This window comes from Zootoca vivipara, chromosome 9 (assembly GCF_965207765.1).
Source record: "Zootoca vivipara chromosome 9, rZooViv2.hap1.1, whole genome shotgun sequence".
Classification (NCBI taxonomy): Eukaryota; Metazoa; Chordata; class Lepidosauria; order Squamata; family Lacertidae; genus Zootoca; species Zootoca vivipara.
The window spans coordinates 6,082,737-6,101,298 of record NC_142592.1 but is presented as its reverse complement, the minus strand read 5'-3'; the positions used below and the strand labels follow the sequence as shown (position 1 = coordinate 6,101,298).

Genomic DNA, 18,562 nt, shown 5'->3' with positions numbered 1-18,562 from the left:
CAAACATCCTCTTGATTCCTTGTTTCTGGAGAGCATTTGATCACTCTTCTTTTATGATGCAGCCAATATATTTGGCTACCTTCTGACAGTGCTCAAATTGATTCCAAGCGTATGTTTTTTCACACAAAGGAAGAGGGGGTCGGGAATCCAGCAGTAAAAATCAGCAGTAGGCAGGTACACTGGAGAATTACAGAAGGAAGAAATGAGAGAGGGAATAGAGTCAGTGTCTTTAATGCTACTGAGTTATGGCTACCGGCAATCTGTAGGCATGAAACGAAACTATGATAAGGTACTGTTGTTGTTGTTTTAAAAAGCATCTCTTCACATATCATACTCAGTATGGTCCCTGCATAACATACCTTCTTTGATCTTTCTTTGATCCTTTAACAATGGCCTTTGAGACAAAGAGATTGTGCTTTCTTAGTATTTAGGAGTTGAGGGGGAAGGGGGAGAAATTCCCAGCACTTAGAAGGCATCAAAGCTATTCTACCCACCCACCCCAGATATATATCCAGTGCAATGAACATAAAAGAAGGCAAGCATATATGGTGGATTGACCAATACAGAGAAATCCAGTTTATTATTCAGCATGATATATTTTAGCCATGTAGTTGATCCGAAAAATCCCAAATCCTGAGCCAATCAGGGGAGATTTGGAGGGGCTCTCAGCTTCTCAGAGGTGAAGCAGGATCTGTATGAGGCACCCTGAGTCAAAGCAGGGCCCCCCAAAGCACTTTGTGGCAGCTAAGCAATTCAGACAATGCTGCAGACAGGTGTCGTACTGATGTACTTGGCTTACCATTTATGGAAAACACCAAGGTAGGAGAGGACAACAGGCAGCTCCATTGTGACGGACAGGTCTTGCTTACAATCAGAGGGAATCATTTTGTGTGTTGAGCAGGGCCGGCTCTAGGTATAGTTCCGGTGGTGTGGGGTGCCAGGGCACCGGGCCAGCAGGCGGGGCGCTGCGCGGCAAAGCTGTGTGGAAGCCATGCTGCTTGCTGCGAGGGGGCGGGCGCCAGAGCGATCTCCGCGCCTCAGCACCAGGGCGCCCGACCTGCTCAAGGCTGCCCTGGTGTTGAGGTCCCCAAGCCACCCTCAAATAAAACACAATTCACACAGAATTTTTGTTGAAGGTTTTTGGCATAATTTTTGGGCCACAACTTTATTGATTACAGAATGTGAGTGGTTTCTTAGGCATTGGTTCATGACTATCTGTTCCCACCTAGAGGTAGGAACAGAACTGACATCCGCAAGCCTGCGAAAGTCAATAAGGGAAAACATTTTGGGGCCCTAACCTCTCCCCAAATGCTCCCAGGGGCTCTTGCGTGGCCCTAGCCCCTTGACAGGGGTTCGGACAAAAGCATGGCTTTAATGGAATACCCTTGCAGCAGCAGCAGCATTGGAGGGGCAGGCACAGCCAACCAAACCCCCTCCACCAACCAAATTTAACCAATGCCTAACCACAACCTTACAAGTTGTGACGATTTTGCTACGCAGTAGGCAAAAAACCAAATGGCGCTGGCCAATCTGTCAAATGGAAAAATTCCTACCACGCCCCTGCCCCAAAGCAGACAACCCCATGACAGGCATAGCAAGGTCAACACAAACAGCCCTAAATATAGGGAGGGTGGGCGGGTGATCCGATGTGTGCAGCGAAAAGAGGCAGCTCAACGCTGCACACAGGGAATAAATAGCCCCTTGGCCGTCAATCATAAATTGCAACATCAAATTCTCCCCAACGACCGGGAGGTGCCCAATAAGATTCGTGGCCATCTAAACTAACCCGTCCAGCAACAGAGGGATGTCTTGTTTGCCCCCACCGCAACACATGCTCTCCATGAAGGAGAACCCGCTTTATCAGGGTTCTCTAGTCCCAGTGCTTTGGGGGAGTGATGAAGCAAGTAAAATACAGCGGTACCTCAACTTATGAATTTAATCCGTTCCGAACGGACCTTCGTAAGTCGAAAAATTTGTAAGTCGAAGCCAAGGGGAATTTTTTTAAAAAAATTCGTAAGTCGAAAAAATCCTATCTAAACCGCATCCAAAATTGCGGACGGAACTCTGTTCGAAACCCTCTCTTTCCATAGTCACTCTCAGAGGGCAGGGAGGCGGGATTTTGGCATTGCACAGGGCTCCAATGAAAGCTGAAAGCCCAAAGTCCGCCCCTGATCTACATGTGCTAAATACTCTTAGAAGAACAGAATATTTACACTAGCTACCCCCCTGCAATTAAAAAGCAGAGACATCACCTTGCCGACAAAGGTCCGTATAGTTAAAGCTATGGTTTTCCCAGTAGTGATGTATGGAAGTGAGAGTTGGACCATAAAGAAGGCTGATCGCCGAAGAATTGATGCTTTTGAATTATGGTGCTGGAGGAGACTCTTGAGAGTCCCATGGACTGCAAGAAGATCAAACCTATCCATTCTTAAGGAAATCAGCCCTGAGTGCTCCCTGGAAGGACAGATCGTGAAGCTGAGGCTCCAATACTTTGGCCACCTCATGAGAAGAGAAGAATCCTTGGAAAAGACCCTGATGTTGGGAAAGATTGAGGGCACTAGGAGAAGGGGACGACAGAGGACAAGATGGTTGGACAGTGTTCTCGAAGCTACGAACATGAGTTTGACCAAACTGCGGGAGGCAGTGCAAGACAGGAGTGCCTGGCGTGCTCTGGTCCATGGGGTCACGAAGAGTCGGACACGACTAAACGACTAAACAACAACAACAACAACAACACCCCCCTGCAAAAAAAGGTCCCACACTATTTTAAAGTGAACCTATGGTTGCCAGGACTCCTGAGTCTCAGAGCCTGAAACTCAGGGGACAAGCAGTCTGAAGCTTAAGGCCATTGTTGCTGAGTGAGCAGAAGAAAACTAAGAAGAAAAAGTAGAAGCCAGTACCAAAAATAGGAGAACCCTGAGAGGAGGGGACTTCAAGAGCTGATAGGAAACTCTACTTCAGGCATCCCCAAACTGCGGCCCTCCAGATGTTTTGGCCTACAACTCCCATGATCCCTAGCTAACAGGACCAGTGGTTGGGGAAGATGGGAATAGTAGTTCAAAACATCTGGAGGGCCGAAGTTTGGGGGTGCCTGCTCTACTTAACTGAGGTGGAATCTAGACACATATAAAATGTTGTGAAAATGTTTTTTTAAAAAAAAAAAGTTTTGAAAAATATATTGCATTTTCCATAGCTCACCATTGCCATCTAGTGTCACATTTGTATAATGCACTGTACAACACAAAACTTTTTATTTGCAGCTGTATAGATGAGTCTTGATAATGCAGTCATAACCCAATGTAACTGGGGAAAGCCCCATTTAATTTAATGGGGGATCCTTCTGAAAAGATATGGTCTAATTCAGCCTAATTCATTCACTGAAAGACACCACAGATTGTATACTAAAAATGATCCAGCACTTATTTCAGTAAAACTGCTTCTTAACACTATTGTGGTCCCAGTTTCTACTTATTAATAAATGGCAGATAGCCTTTAAAAATCTTTCATTATAAAAGACATTTTTTCTACCACTTCACTTCCTAGTGCAGGGGTCCCCAAACTAAGGCCCGGGGGCCGGATGCAGCCCAATCGCCTTCTAAATCCGGCCCGCGGACGGTCCAGGAATCAGCATGTTTTTACATGAGTAGAATGTGTCCTTTTATTTGAAATGCATCTCTGGGTTATTTGTGGGGCATAGGAATTCGTTCATTAAAAAAAAAAATAGTCCGGCCCCCCACAAGGTCTGAGGGACAGTGGACCGGCCCCCTGCTGAAAAAGTTTGCTGACCCCTGTCCTAGTGTGTAGTATTCTTCCCTGTCTGCATTCTTAGTGCCCCAACAGCATACAGAATCCAGCTAATTATTTTCTTGACCTATAATGTTCATTGCTTTTTGTAATTTTCTGAACCACAGGTCTTCACTTCTTCATGCCCACAGCATGCACCTTCATGCTGTGAGGAAAAAAAATAACATCAGGTATAACTAAACTAAAAGTGTCGTGGTCATGTATAGCTGCTGCTTCTGAACTATTTTTTAAAGCAAATCCTTATTTCTTCCAGTTTCACAGGAGATTCTAAGCTAGCGTCTAGCGTGCGCTACGTGGAAACACAGTCTATGCAAATTGGAGCATCTTATATGCTACAGTTCAACTTGGTAATGGGCTGTGGGCAGCCGTACAGGCCTCACATGGACAACCAAGTGAAGCTGGAATACTCTACTAACCATGGTCTTACTTGGCATCTGGTTCAAGAGGTAAGTCCAATCAAGGAAGGCAGCCCAGTTCACACATAACACTAAAACATGGTTTACTACTGTGTGCACAAGCTGTGTGCGTGGCCTTGGGCTTGTTGCACTGTCTGGCTTGTAGCAATGCTCCTGAATTTCAAAACAGCCCTACTGCAAACAGTGGTTCCTGAACCTGGCTTGTTAAACTGACCAGAGTTTGCTATATTAACTATTGTCCCTGGTCCAGAATAACACAACGAGCCAAATTGAAGGGAAACAGAAAATAAATGCTAGTGAAATCTCTCTTCCAGACACCTCATTGGAGGAGAGAGGTGAATGCAGAAGCCTGAGGTTTGCTTGCGTTCATTGCAACATAAAGCTAACCCCCCATTGAGCATTATGTGATCAAGCCTGCTGATATGTCAAGTTCACACATTCTGTCCTCTCCTCTCCCTCTGGTTTGGAGATAAGGAAGAGACCGGAAGCACATGCTACTGGTTTAGCACTAACAATTTACTGTCTTGTTGTGTGCCAAAAGGCAAGTCTTTGTTAGGTTAAATTGTGGTTAATTGAAACAAACCAGATTTATTATCTTGGCTTGCTAATAAAAAATAGCTTAAACTAATCAGTTTGTCCTTTCCAGATTATAAAATTACCTAATACGTTTTCCTCATGGGCTGCGATCTAGAGAAAAATAGGCACTTTTACACCCCATAGGCATCTGTGGGACAGGCCCACAGTTAATACCCCGAGTTCTATTGATTTCTGTAGAATTGTACATGCACCTTAGTTTTTCTAGATTTCATTAACTATCTGCAGGATGCCAGTGGCGGACTTTGGGCCCTCAAATTTCAATTGTGCCCTGTGTAACGCTAAAATTTGTTGCCCCAGCCTCTTGTGATCCATTTTACACCATTGTTGTTCCACCCCCTGCAGTACAGTGCAGTGCCCAGGGTGGTCGAACCTATCATGCTACCCCAAAACCGCCTCTGAGGAAACTCAGGTATTATTCCAATGAAACATGGAAAGAATCCAGCCCTCAAAGCAACTTTATTCTGCCAGTGCTGGATAATGCCAACATTATTATATCTCCATCTGGGGGGAGGGCTGACCCCAGAATCAATGCCTGAGGTGTAGAATGGCCCCGGAGGATCTAGAACAGGCACCCCCAAACTTTGGCCCTCCAGATGTTTTGGACTACAATTCCCATCTTCCCCGTCCACTGGTCCTGTTAGCTAGGGATCATGGGAGTTGTAGGCCAAAACATCTGGAGGGCCGCAGTTTGGGGATGACTGATCTAGAAAGGATACCGTTTTGATGCCTTATGAGGTATTTTATTCATGACAGAAATATTGTAGCGCAGGATTGGGAAGCCATTTCAGCCCGAGGAATACATTCACTTCAGGGTAACTTTACAGGGGACACAAACTAGCAGTAGGTGGGGTCAGGGGCAAAAGGAGACTAGCTTTTATACACTCTCAAGCTCCTCTCAAGCCTTCATCAAGCCAAGGAATAAATTATTATTAAAGTTCAAGGAGACAATTCAGCCAAGCAAAAGCAGAAAGTGAAGCAAGGCCCATGAGGGACGAGCCCTGAGGGGAAAGGCTGTGTCTGAGGATGGCGTGTGGCCTCTGTAGAGTCTCAAGGACCAAAGAGGGAAGTCTGATGTTCCCCTCTCTTGTAGTGAGTGTTATTGGTTAAATAACCTTCACACCTTTTCTTAAAGTTAATTTTAATGTCTTCACTTTAATCCTGACATTCTTGTGTGTCCTGTCCTCCACCCCTTTCCACCCTAAGGAATGTCTTCCAAGTATGCCTAGCTGCCAGGAGTTTACACCAGCAAGCATCTACCATTCCAGTGAATATACGAAGTGGAGGAGAATCACAGTACTTTTGCCTCAGAAAACATGGTAGTATCTGCTTTTCCTAATGAACCTATCCTGCTGTCTTTCATGCAAATATGACGGTTGTCCAAATTACCTTTACGGTCCAATTACATTTATAGAGTTATAGCAGCCATGCTGTTCTGTTATTGGAAGCTTCCTATTTTATTTTATGTTTTTCAAATAAGTTGTTTATTACAAAAGACATAAGTCTACAATACGCTCTCATCAGAAACACCCACCTTGATCCTGTAAGTCAAGGGCGATTATCTTTTTTCTTAGACCTGTCAGCATGACTATGGCCCAAATCTTCTAGCTGGTGTGGCACAATTCATGTGTTTTTAAAAGGCACCTTTTGGATGTCTTAGGGAGTCACAATAGGCTTTTGGCATCACAAAATCACAGTAGAGGGCTGGTGGGAGTGGTGAGAAAAATTATTTTAAATAAAATAAATTGACAAATGGAGTGGGTGTCACAGGTTAACTGTGCCTGTAAAGATCTCTGCAAATTCCTGTTGCTCAGGGAATTTAGACGCGTGAAACAGTTGTGTCAAAATGTTGATATTATCCATTAATAATTGCTGCTAATTATTCTTTTAAATGGTTTTAATGATTGCATGGTTTTTGGTTTATTGATATCATGTATTGATATTGTAAACAACCTCAAGAAGTGTGCATGCACACGAAAGCTCATACCAAAATAAAAACTTAGTTGGTCTTTAAGGTGCTACTGAAGGAATTTTTTTATTTAACCTCAACCCAGTATACCTGAAGGAGCGTCTCCACCCCCCATCATTCAGCCCAGACACTCAGGTCCAGTTCCCTCACTGCAAGAAGCAATGTTACAGGGAATCAGGCAGAGGGCCTTCTTGGTAGTGGCGCCTGCCCTGTGGAATGCCCTCCCATCAGATGTCAAGGAAATAAACAACTATCCGACTTTTAGAAGACATCTGAAGGCAGCCCTGTTTAGGGAAGTTTTTAATGTTTTGTTGAAAGCCGCCCAGCCAGATGGGCGGGGTGGAAATAATTTATTATTATTATTATTATTATTATTATTATTATTATTATTTTGTAATCCACTTACAATGAATTGATAAGAGGAGGGATAGGAAATTAATGCTGCATAGGCCCAAATGTCACTTCAGGATCAGTGTCATACTTTTTGTTTCTGGCAATGCGATTCCTTGAAAAAACAATTCATTTTTCTTCTTGGTATCAGGTGGAAATATTTAAGCACACACTTAGCTCTATTATTGAAATCAAAGGGAACCAGTAAAGCTTAGCTTTTCCTATTATGCTCTGAATTAGTAACAATCATAAGGTTTTTATTAGCAATTTCCATGACCAAAGCAATGCAAGTACATTTATTAATCACCAGTTTCTATAAATATTTTATAACTATTCCATTTATTCATTTCCAAAACAAACAAATAATCAGAAGATTCCTCTACTTTGTTCTTTGGTCTTGTAATCACAATAACTCTGAAGTTATTCTTTTAAAACTAGATAGGTTTCAGTTTTATAAACCCTTTATGGCTTCCTTCTATTGAGAATGAAATGAATCAATTAGAATTATTCTTTGGTTATCTTCAAACCCAGTGCATCACAGCAATTGGAAATCAGGCCAAGATAGATAACTTACTTTCATTTCCCTGCATTTGGCCATTTCTCTGGATAACAAATGACTCAGGTGTACCTCTTTTCCGTTACTTACCTTATCAATTATTATTTTCTTTCCAAGTGATGACATTATATTATAATTTGTACCCCGTATTAAAAACGATCATGTATTTTTAGGAAATAAAGAACTGGTCTGAAACCTCTCAGGGTCTGATTTAATTTCACCATTTTACCCAGAGAGAGACTGGGAAGTCAACATCTAACTCATGCAGTGCCCCATGTTCCTTCTACGTTCCTTTCACTGTTTCTCTGATGAAAATAGGGACATTCTATTCCATAATAATATAATGAATAATTTTTTTACTATTTATACACTGCCCATCTAACTGGGTTGCCCTAGCCACTCTGGGTGGCTTCCAACATATATGAAAACTTCCCTATACAGGGCTACCTTCAAATGGCTGGAGGGTTGGATAACTCCATACCCTCCAACATTTCTTGGATGAAAATAGGGACATCCTAAGGAAAAGTGGGACACTCCAGGATCAAATCAGAAACTGGGACAGCTTCTGTAAATCCAGGACTGTCCCTGGAAAATAAGTACACTTGGAGGGTCTGGGTGAAAGATGTTGCAGGGTCAAGGAGATCCTATGTTCAGATAATGTGTGTGCTTTGATAAAGGTCTGAATGCTTCCTCTTTCTCAACCACAAATCAAAGTAGTTTAAGCAGGCAATGACTTTCCTTGCCATAAGCTGTCCTGAATGCCCTGTTGTTTTTTCAGCAACATATGCACCTGTAAATGTAGCACATCTGAGCACACAAGGTTTTAGAGGCTCCTTGTGTAACTCGGGATCTGCTGGGATGGAAAATATGTGGCACGGGTTACTTGTGCTGAAAATATCGGCTGGATGCACCTGCTCTTTGGACTGTATTGTACATGAATTATACGTTTCTAACACTGATGAAAATTAATTTCACTTTTATGGAAGGCATTTACATAAGAACAGGCTTAATGAGATACAAACAGCTGCCAGTTGCTGCCTTCATAAACAAATCAACACCTAATGGCTGAGTTGCAGGATAATTGGGTAAATGTTGTTGTTGTTTAGTCGTTTAGTCGTGTCCGACTCTTCGTGACCCCATGGACCAGAGCACGCCAGGCACTCCTGTCTTGCACTGCCTCCCGCAGTTTGGTCAAACTCATGTTCGTAGCTTCGAGAACACTGTCCAACCATCTTGTCCTCTGTCGTCCCCTTCTCCTAGTGCCCTCAATCTTTCCCAACATCAGGGTCTTTTCCAAGGATTCTTCTCTTCTCATGAGGTGGCCAAAGTATTGGAGCCTCAGCTTCACGATCTGTCCTTCCAGGGAGCACTCAGGGCTGATTTCCTTAAGAATGGATTGGTTTGATCTTCTTGCAGTCCATGGGACTCTCAAGAGTCTCCTCCAGCACCATAATTCAAAAGCATCAATTCTTCGGCGATCAGCCTTCTTTATGGTCCAACTCTCACTTCCATACATCACTACTGGGAAAACCATAGCTTTAACTATACGGACCTTTGTCGGCAAGGTGATGTCTCTGCTTTTTAAGATGCTGTCTAGGTTTGTCATTGCTTTTCTCCCAAGAAGCAGGCGTCTTTTAATTTCGTGACTGCTGTCACCATCTGCAGTGATCAAGGAGCCCAAGAAAGTAAAATCTCTCACTGCCTCCATTTCTTCCCCTTCTATTTGCCAGGAGGTGATGGGACCAGTGGCCATGATCTTGGTTTTTTTGATGTTGAGCTTCAGACCATATTTTGCGCTCTCCTCTTTCACCCTCATTAAAAGGTTCTTTAATTCCTCCTCACTTTCTGCCATCAAGGTTGTGTCATCTGCATATCTGAGGTTGTTGATATTTCTTCCAGCAATCTTAATTCCGGCTTGGGATTCATCTAGTCCAGCCTTTCGCATGATGAATTCTGCATATAAGTTAAATAAGCAGGGAGACAATATACAACCTTGTCGTACTCCTTTCCCAATTTTGAACCAATCAGTTGTTCCATATCCAGTTCTAACTGTAGCTTCTTGTCCCACATAGAGATTTCTCAGGAGACAGATGAGGTGATCAGGCACTCCCATTTCTTTAAGAACTTGCCATAGTTTGCTGTGGTCGACACAGTCAAAGGCTTTTGCATAGTCAATGAAGCAGAAGTAGACGTTTTTCTGGAACTCTCTAGCTTTCTCCATAATCCAGCGCATGTTTGCTATTTGGTCTCTGGTTCCTCTGCCCCTTCGAAATCCAGCTTGCACTTCTGGGAGTTCTCGGTCCACATACTGCCTAAGCCTGCCTTGTAGAATTTTAAGCATAACCTTGCTAGCGTGTGAAATGAGGGCAATTGTGCGGTAGTTGGAGCATTCTTTGGCACTGCCCTTCTTTGGAATCGGGATGTAGACTGATCTTCTCCAATCCTCTGGCCATTGCTGAGTTTTCCAAACTTGCTGGCATATTGGGTGTAGCACCTTAACAGCATCATCTTTTAAAATTTTAAACAGTTCAGCTGGAATATCATCACTTCCACTGGCCTTGTTATTAGCAATGCTTTCTAAGGCCCATTTGACTTCACTCTCCAAGATGTCTGGCTCAAGGTCAGCAACCACACTACCTGAGGTGTACGAGACCTCCATATCTTTCTGGTATAATTCCTCTGTGTATTCTTGCCACCTCTTCTTGATGTCTTCTGCTTCTGTTAGGTCCTTACCACTTTTGTCCTTGATTATGGTAATCTTTGTACGAAATGTTCCTTTCATATCTCCAATTTTCTTGAACAGATCTCTGGTTTTCCCCATTCTATTGTTTTCCTCTATTTCTTTGCATTGCTCATTTAAGAAGACCCTCTTGTCTCTCCTTGCTGTTAAATGTAATTAACAGTAACTCTGAAGGTAGCAAATATAATTTCATCAGCCCTGGGTCCTTAGTCTCTCCTAATAGTTGAAAAGAACGAGCATTATCTTATGTTAAATCCAGTATAACAAAACATACTTTGTGGTTTGCCTGAAAGGAACGCTATTTGTTGTATTTCAAAATTAGATTAATTTCCTTTAAGACTTTGTAGCTGTAGATATATAAGGAAAGCTTAAATCTGACACAGAGTTGATTTGATATGAAAAGAAGTGAGGAAGCGAAAGGACAGGGGGCACAGGGGGGCGCAGTCATAGTGCAAAGCATAACATAGTTTTAAACGTTAGTAAATGGCAGATTGAGCACTGTAACCAAACTCATATTGCCACACAGTCTTGTTCTATGAAGTTGCCAAGTGGTAATTGCCCAAGCAACCAATTGTTATCAATGAGAATGCAGCTGACATTCACCCTTTCATTTTAAGTTTCTTAATTAATATGGCCAAGCAGTTGTAAAATTGTTAATTGCTGTGCTAAATACAGTAATCCTCATATGGTGCTGTCACCTGGAGGTAAAGCGTAGCTTTCAAAATGTAAAGGGGAGGTGAAGGAGGATGATTTTTTTTATTGTTATTTCAAGGGGTGGGGCCTAAACCTTGCTGTGTTTTTCAAAATGTTCTTTTCACCTATGTAAGAATCCAGCAATGCAACCCGCATACAGTAGGGAGGATGCTTGCTCATCACCAACAGAGGAAAGACCTCACCAAAAAAGGGGGATGAAAGAAGGCACACATTTGCATAACATTTGCATGTGCTCATATATAAGTATAAATGCAAATTTAGAAATAATGACACAAATTTAAATGGAAATACAATGCAGCTACAAGGTCCCTGCTCCTCCCTCTTAGATCTCCTTTCCCCCTGCTGTCCTGTTTTTATCTTTACGCAGGACTTGGATCAGATTGCCCTTCAAATACAGGACTCTTTCAAACAGAGAACTGTCCTTTGTAAAGTAGGGTTTATGGAGACCCTAATGTAGAGAGAAGTAAGCCCCATTGAGTTTAATGGGACTTTATTCCAGACATTTGTGTACAGGATTGCTACCTAACTGCAACTTATTTTATTACCCCAAACTACCTGATCATTTTCATAAGGATTCTCAAACTTTCTCCCTCAGTTGGTAGAGCATGAGACTCTTAGGTGGAATCTACACACATACAAAAAACACTGTGAAAATGCTTTTTAAAAAAAGTTTTGAAAAATATATTGAATTTGCCATAGCTTGCTGCTGCCATCTAGTGTCACATTTGTATATTGCACTGAGACTTTAATCTCAGGGATGTAGGTTTGAGCCCCACGTTGAACAAAAAAATCCTGCATTGCAGGGTGTTGGACTAGATAACCCTCGTGGTCCCTTCCAACTATACAGTTCTATGATCCTTCAGGTTCTCTGATATCAGATATTGAGGAGTGATTTGTGTTTTTCTTTTTAACTAGAGGACTCACATTCTTTATAAACATCTCCCACCATTTTGTGGCTGGCCCTGTCCGTGCCCTCAGTAACTTTCAGCTGGCTCAAGTGGGTCTTGGAGGTGGAAAGTTTGAGAAGCCCTGTTCTAGGCAGTTCACAGCATATCAAAAATAGTAAAACAATTAAAGGTAAAGGGACCCCTGACCATTAGGTCCAGTCGTGACCGACTCTGGGGTTGCGCGCTCATCTCGCATTATTGGCCGAGGGAGCCGGTGTATAGCTTCCAGGTCATGTGGCCAGCATGACAAAGCTGCTTCTGGAAAACCAGAGCAGCACATGGAAACGCCGTTTACCTTCCCGCTGTAGCGGTTCCTATTTATCTACTTGCATTTTGATGTGCTTTCAAACTGCTAGGTTGGCAGGAGCTGGGTCCAAGCAACGGGAGCTCACCCCGTCACAGGGATTCGAACCGCCGACCTTCTGATCAGCAAGCCCTAGGCTCAGTGGTTTAACCACAGTGCCACCTGGGTCCCTAAAACAATTAGCCAACCATAAAACTCCCAGGAATACTAAACAATTTAAACAGTATGAAACAACAGAAGTTCGCAGGGGCAACTTTAATACAAGATCAAAAATAGCATTAATTTATTTTAAAGGCATCATTTTTGTCACTATCATTAAAAATAAATAAATGAGGAAATGCCAAAATGTAACACCAGCACCAAAACTTAGAACACTCCTTTTAGATATGAAAGAGAAAAACAAACTGTAGGATTTCACAAGCAAGCAAACATTCTTTCATGTTCCTCATTGGATTTGGGATGTTACAGCTTGTGGTTAGTCTCTTCTGACTTCATTGATGTTTATGAGGCTTGCTCAGGGATCTCTCTCTTTGGTGTACCGCAGTGACTTCTGGAAACACCATTCTAAGACAGTAAATGAATTCTAGGACAGGAATCAATGACCCATTATCTTCAGATCATTGACAAGATAAACAATAAAGGGCTCACTGTGGACATTTATTAGCAGTTGTGCCTCTGTGTCATTAGGGAGTCCTTAAGAGATGAGTAACGGATTTGATAGGCTAGAATGAGTCATCCATAGTCATTATGAGTTATCCTGTAAATGCATTCTCTGCCAAGGGAACATCATTAAAGCTAGAAAACCGCCCCTGAACATTAACCCCGCATGTGTAAGGACACATCAAACATTTTCTTTGAAAAGCATCAATTCAGGATTGACCTGAAAATTGTCATTCAGAGTGAAAAGTTTATTGTAATTTAGTTTCACTTTCTAAATGTAGGTGGAATAATGGGAAACTGGATTTTGTAGTATATGTATTCAAGCTTATTCACATGGATTAGTTATCCTTAACCCTTTAAAAGCCCCTTCCACTGCTCAGACTGCATAGGGTATAGAAGATGATTATGTTATATAATATATAAAGTAATATTCTACTGTAAATGGATTGCAGCCTGAAGATGGTCATTTTTCAATATGGACTCCATTCAGATCTCTGTTTCTGGAACTAGTCCTTTGTTATTGTTGTTTAGTCGTGTCTGACTCTTCGTGATCCTATGGACCAGAGTATGCCAGGCACTCCTGTCTTCCACTGCCTTCTGCAGTTTGGTCAGACTCATGTTGCTGGCTTCAAGATCACTGTCCAACTATATTGTCCTCTGTCGTCCCCTTCTCCTTGTGCCCTCAATCTTTCCCAACATCAGGGTCTTTTCCAGGAAGTCTTCTCTTCTCATGAGGTGGCCAAAGTATTGGAGCCTGTGCTTCAGGATCTGTCCTTCCAGTGAGCACTCAGGGCTGATTTCCATAAGACTGGATAGGTTTGATTTTCTTGCAGTCCATGGGACTCTCAAGAGTCTCCTCCAGCACCATAATTCAAAAGCATCAATTCTTTGGCAATCAGCCTTCTTTAGGACCAGCTCTCACTTCCATACATCACTATTGGGAAAACCATATTTTTAACTATACGGACCTTTATCGGCAAGGTGATGTCTCTGCTTTTTAAGATGCTGTCTAGGTTTGTCATTGCTTTTCTCACAAGAAGCAGGCGTCTTTTAATTTTGTGACTGCTGTCACCATCTGCAGTGATCATGGAACCCAAGAAAGTAAAATCTCTCACTGCCTCCATTTCTTCCCCTTCTATTTGCCAGGAGGTGACGGGACCAGTGGCCATGATCTTGGTTTTTTTGATGTTGAGCTTCAGACCATATTTTGTGCTCTCCTCTTTCACCCTTATTAAAAGGTTCTTTAATTCCTCCTCACTTTCTGCCATCAAGGTTGTGTCATCAGCATACATATCTGAGGTTGTTGATATTTCTTCTGGCAATCTAAATTCCGGCTTGGGATTCATCCAGTCCAGCCTTTCACATGATGAATTCTGCATATAAGTTAAATAAGCAGGAAGACAATATACAGCCTTGTCGTACTCCTTTCCCAATTTTGAACCAATCAGTTATTCCATATCCACTTCTAACTGTAGCTTCTTGTCCCACATAGAGATTTCTCAGGAGACAGATGAGGTGATCAGACACTCCCATTTCTTTAAGAACTTGCCATAGTTTGCTGTGGTCAACACAGTCAAATGCTTTTGCATAGTCAATGAAGCAGAAGTAGATGTTTTTCTGGAACTCTCTAGCTTTCTCCATAATCCAGCGGCGCATGTTTGCAATTTGGTCTCTGGTTCCTCTGCCCCTTCGAAATCCAGTTTGCACTTCTGGGAGTTCTCAGTCCACATACTGCTTAAGCTTGCCTTGTAGAATTTTAAGCATAGTCCTAGTCCTAGTCATTGACTAAAACAAATCTTGACTCCCTCGCCACAAGACCAGGATCAGTCCAAATCTCCATTAGTATGAAACTGCTAAACTATATAGGAAAGGATAGGAGAAAACACTTCATTGGTTGGATGGGTACAGATTTTTATTGTATTTAGTTCAATTTAATAATTTTTAAAACTTAATTATATGTTACTACTTATACCGGTAGTCCTCAACAATATTTTTCAATGGAAGGTACTGGTGTGTGTGTGTGTGTGTGTGTGTGTGTGTGTGAATATGTATACACATACACATATTTACACACACTTTGTAAAAATAAATAAATAAAGTTAGTTAGTTAGTTTCTGGAACACATTAAGGGTAAAAATAAATAAATACAGTTAGTTAGTTAGTTAGTTAGTTAGTTAGTTAGTTAGTTAGTTAGTTTCTGGAACACATTTAAGGGTATTGAACATTCCGGCATCACTTCTCAATTGTTGCTAAATTTTGTTCTATGTATGTATCAAATAGTTCCACTTCAGAAACAGTCTGTGAGTACCAATTTTCTTTCCAGTCTCCAGGATTCCATTGAAGGCACTATTTTCTGAAAACCAGTTTTTATATATTTCTCGTTTGAAATGTCATCGTTTAATTTGCAAACTCTTATACAATATGCTATGGTTATTTATTTAACAGAATTCATGTGCCACTTGATTGAAATAAAATCTCAAAACTGCTTATGAGAAATGGGCTTATATACTGTGTGTTTTATTAATGACACACACACATATATATTTTTTCTTTTAGGTCCAGTGCTACACGTTTTCGTTGGAGTCAGTGCTACTACACAGCGCAAGATGAATGGGCTTTAGACAACATATACATTGGGCAGCAGTGCCCAAACATGTGCAATGGGCATGGCTGGTGTGACCATGGTGTTTGCAGGTACCACGTGTTTGCTCTTGTCGTGGATGAGTTGTTGTTCATGGCCTTGCAGTTATTTATTCCAAAAGCCAGCAGATCCAGTGTCTGGGGGCATAGGAAGACCCTAACTTGCCATGAGTTGCCTGTGCATTGCAGCGCACTGGATGAAATACATCTAGTGAGGGAGGCAGGACTTTCCTGCCATCTTAGGACAGGAATCTTCACGATCTGCTTTCTTCATATGGAAAAAGAACCGTCCATCTGTTTAGGGAAGCTTTTAATGTTTGATGGACTATTGTATTTTAATATTTTGTTGGAAGCCACCCAGAGTGGCTGGGGAAACCCAGCCAGATGGGCGGGGTATAAATAATAAATTATTAGTAGTATTAGTATTATTAAATACAGTGGTACCTCTACTTACGAATTTAATGCATTCTGAACGCACATCCGTAAGTCAAAAAAAATTGTAAGTCGAATCCCATAGGAATGCATTGGGAGAAAAAATGCGTAAGTAGAAAAAATCCTATCTAAACCGCATCCAAGATGGCGGACGGAGCTCCATTCGTAAGTAGAAACATTCGTAAGTAGAGTTATTCGTAAGTAGAGGTACCACTGTATTATCAAGCTCTCTGTTCACATACATGGGGCAAGGTTGTTTGCACACTTATGTCTTTCTTCAAGCAATATATGTTTTCCCCTCTCTACAGATGTGATTCTGGGTATCAAGGCGCTGAATGTCACCCTGCAAATAATCTCCCTTCAACAATAATGTCTGATTTTGAGAATCCAAACAGTTTAGAATCAGGATGGCAGGAAGTGATTGGTGGAGAGATTGTAAAACCAGAGGAAGGCTGTGGAGTCATCTCATCTGGATCCTCTCTCTATTTCAACAAGGTATATGTGTACATACACCTTAATACACATTTATGCATACTTAAATTATATATGGTGTAACTAGTAAGGAAGTCAACACTGTGATACAAGATTAAAAGTGAGTTTAAATTTATTTTTAAAATAAAACCGAAAATCCCTGTGGCCCACCAATGTTTTTACTTAAAAACGACAACAACAGGAATGCAGACCCAGGATCTCCTGATATTTAAAGCATAAGCTGGGTCTTTGTTTATTATCTGTGGACCAAATCTCACAGATGTATGGGGTCGCATTGGATGTGTCTGGGGGACCAGCTAGCAGGGGGTTGTGAAAATGCTGCCCCAATTTCAGCACTGGGAAGCAAGGGAAGGTATAGCTGGAATGGAGTGATTGACTGCTATTTGAGGCTGAAGCCTAGATGTTTGGTCCCTGTGTCCCATTTCAGCTCTCCCACCCTTCCAAATCCTGGTTAAGATATGGACCATGGTTTGTGTGGCTCCAGCATTGAAACTGCACATGACTTGTGGTCTATTTACATTTCTCAATCTGTAAAATTGGAATAAACATGCTATAATACAAATTGCCTTTCTATGTGTTTGAGTATTTTCTGCTTACAGGCAGGTAGCCGTGTTGGTCTGATGTAGTCGAAACAAAAAATAAATAAAAAATTCCTTCCAGTAGCACCTTAGAGACCAACTACGTTTGTCATGGGTATGAGCTTTCGTGTCCATGCACACTTCTTCAGATACACTGAAACAGAAGTCACCAGACCCTTATGTATAGTCAGAGGGTGGGGAGGGGTATTACTCAGAAGGGTGGTGGGAATGGGTGATTGGCTGATAGGAGTGGTAAACCTGTTGACGACTGTTAACGACTGCAATTGGTCTTGCAGGAAAAAGCAAGGGGTGAGGTGCTAAAGAAAGCTTGGTCATGTATAATGAGATAAGAATCCAGGGTCCTTATTCAGACCAGGTCTCTCCATGGTTTTAAGTTTGGTAATAAGTTGCAATTCAGCAACTTCTCTTTCCAGTCTGTTTCTGAAATTTTTCTGTAATAAGACAGCTACTTTGAGATCTTGTATAGAATGTCCTGGGAGACTGAAATGTTCTCCTACTGGTTTCTCTGTCTTGTGATTCCTGATGTCAGATTTATTTCCATTTATCCTTTGGCGTAGGGTTTGGCCTGTTTGTCCAATATAGAGAGCTGAAGGGCACTGTTGGCATTTGATGGCATACACAGTGTTAGAAGATGAGCAATTAAATAGTCCTGAGATGGTATGTTTGATGTTGTTGGGGCCAGTAATGATGTTGTCCGGGTGTATGTGGCAGCAAAGTTAGCATCTGGGTTTATTGCAAGCTCTGGTACCAGTGTCCATGTTAAGTCTGGTGGTGGTATTATTGTGGGTGAGGAGTTGTTTAAGATTGGGTGGCTGTCTGTAGGCAATGAAAGGTCTTCCTCCCAGAGCTTGAGAAAGAGAACTGTCATTGTCTAGAAGAGGTTGTAGATCTCTGATGATGTGCTGCACTGTTTTAACTAGTTTCTGCAACAGTTTTCCTCAGTTACAGATGTCTTTGTTTAAGCCATGTGCATTTAGCATCACTAGCCCCAGGTTGATACATGTGCTATTTTAAATAAAAGGCTTTATTTGTGTGTTGCCTTTAAATTGTTTGGAAAAAAAGGTTAGTTTATTTGAATTTTTGCTGATATAGGAAATGCATGTTTCAATTTCAATTACAGTCATACCTCGGGTTACATATGCTTCAGGTTGTGTGTTTTCGGGTTGCGCACTGCACCGAACCCAGAAGTACTGGAACAGGTTCCTTCCGGGTTTCGGCGTTCGCACATGCACAGAAACACTAAATTGCGCTTTGCACATGCGCAGAAGCACCTAATCACGGCCCGCGCATGCACAGACACGACGC

General features: G+C 41.9%; 1 protein-coding gene across 3 annotated transcripts in view; it reads left to right on the top strand.

The window, feature by feature from the left end:
• The window catches only part of RELN (reelin), a 293,927-nt gene that overhangs the window by 186,526 nt on the left and 88,839 nt on the right, over positions 1 to 18,562 (top strand). For all 3 annotated transcript variants that reach the window (XM_035127392.3, XM_035127390.3, XM_088652142.1), the window contains 4 exons: positions 4,058 to 4,250; positions 6,021 to 6,133; positions 15,651 to 15,788; positions 16,475 to 16,661. In XM_035127392.3, coding sequence (XP_034983283.3) covers positions 4,058 to 4,250; positions 6,021 to 6,133; positions 15,651 to 15,788; positions 16,475 to 16,661 — 631 coding nt within the window. The remainder of the gene's footprint in view (positions 1 to 4,057; positions 4,251 to 6,020; positions 6,134 to 15,650; positions 15,789 to 16,474; positions 16,662 to 18,562) is intronic.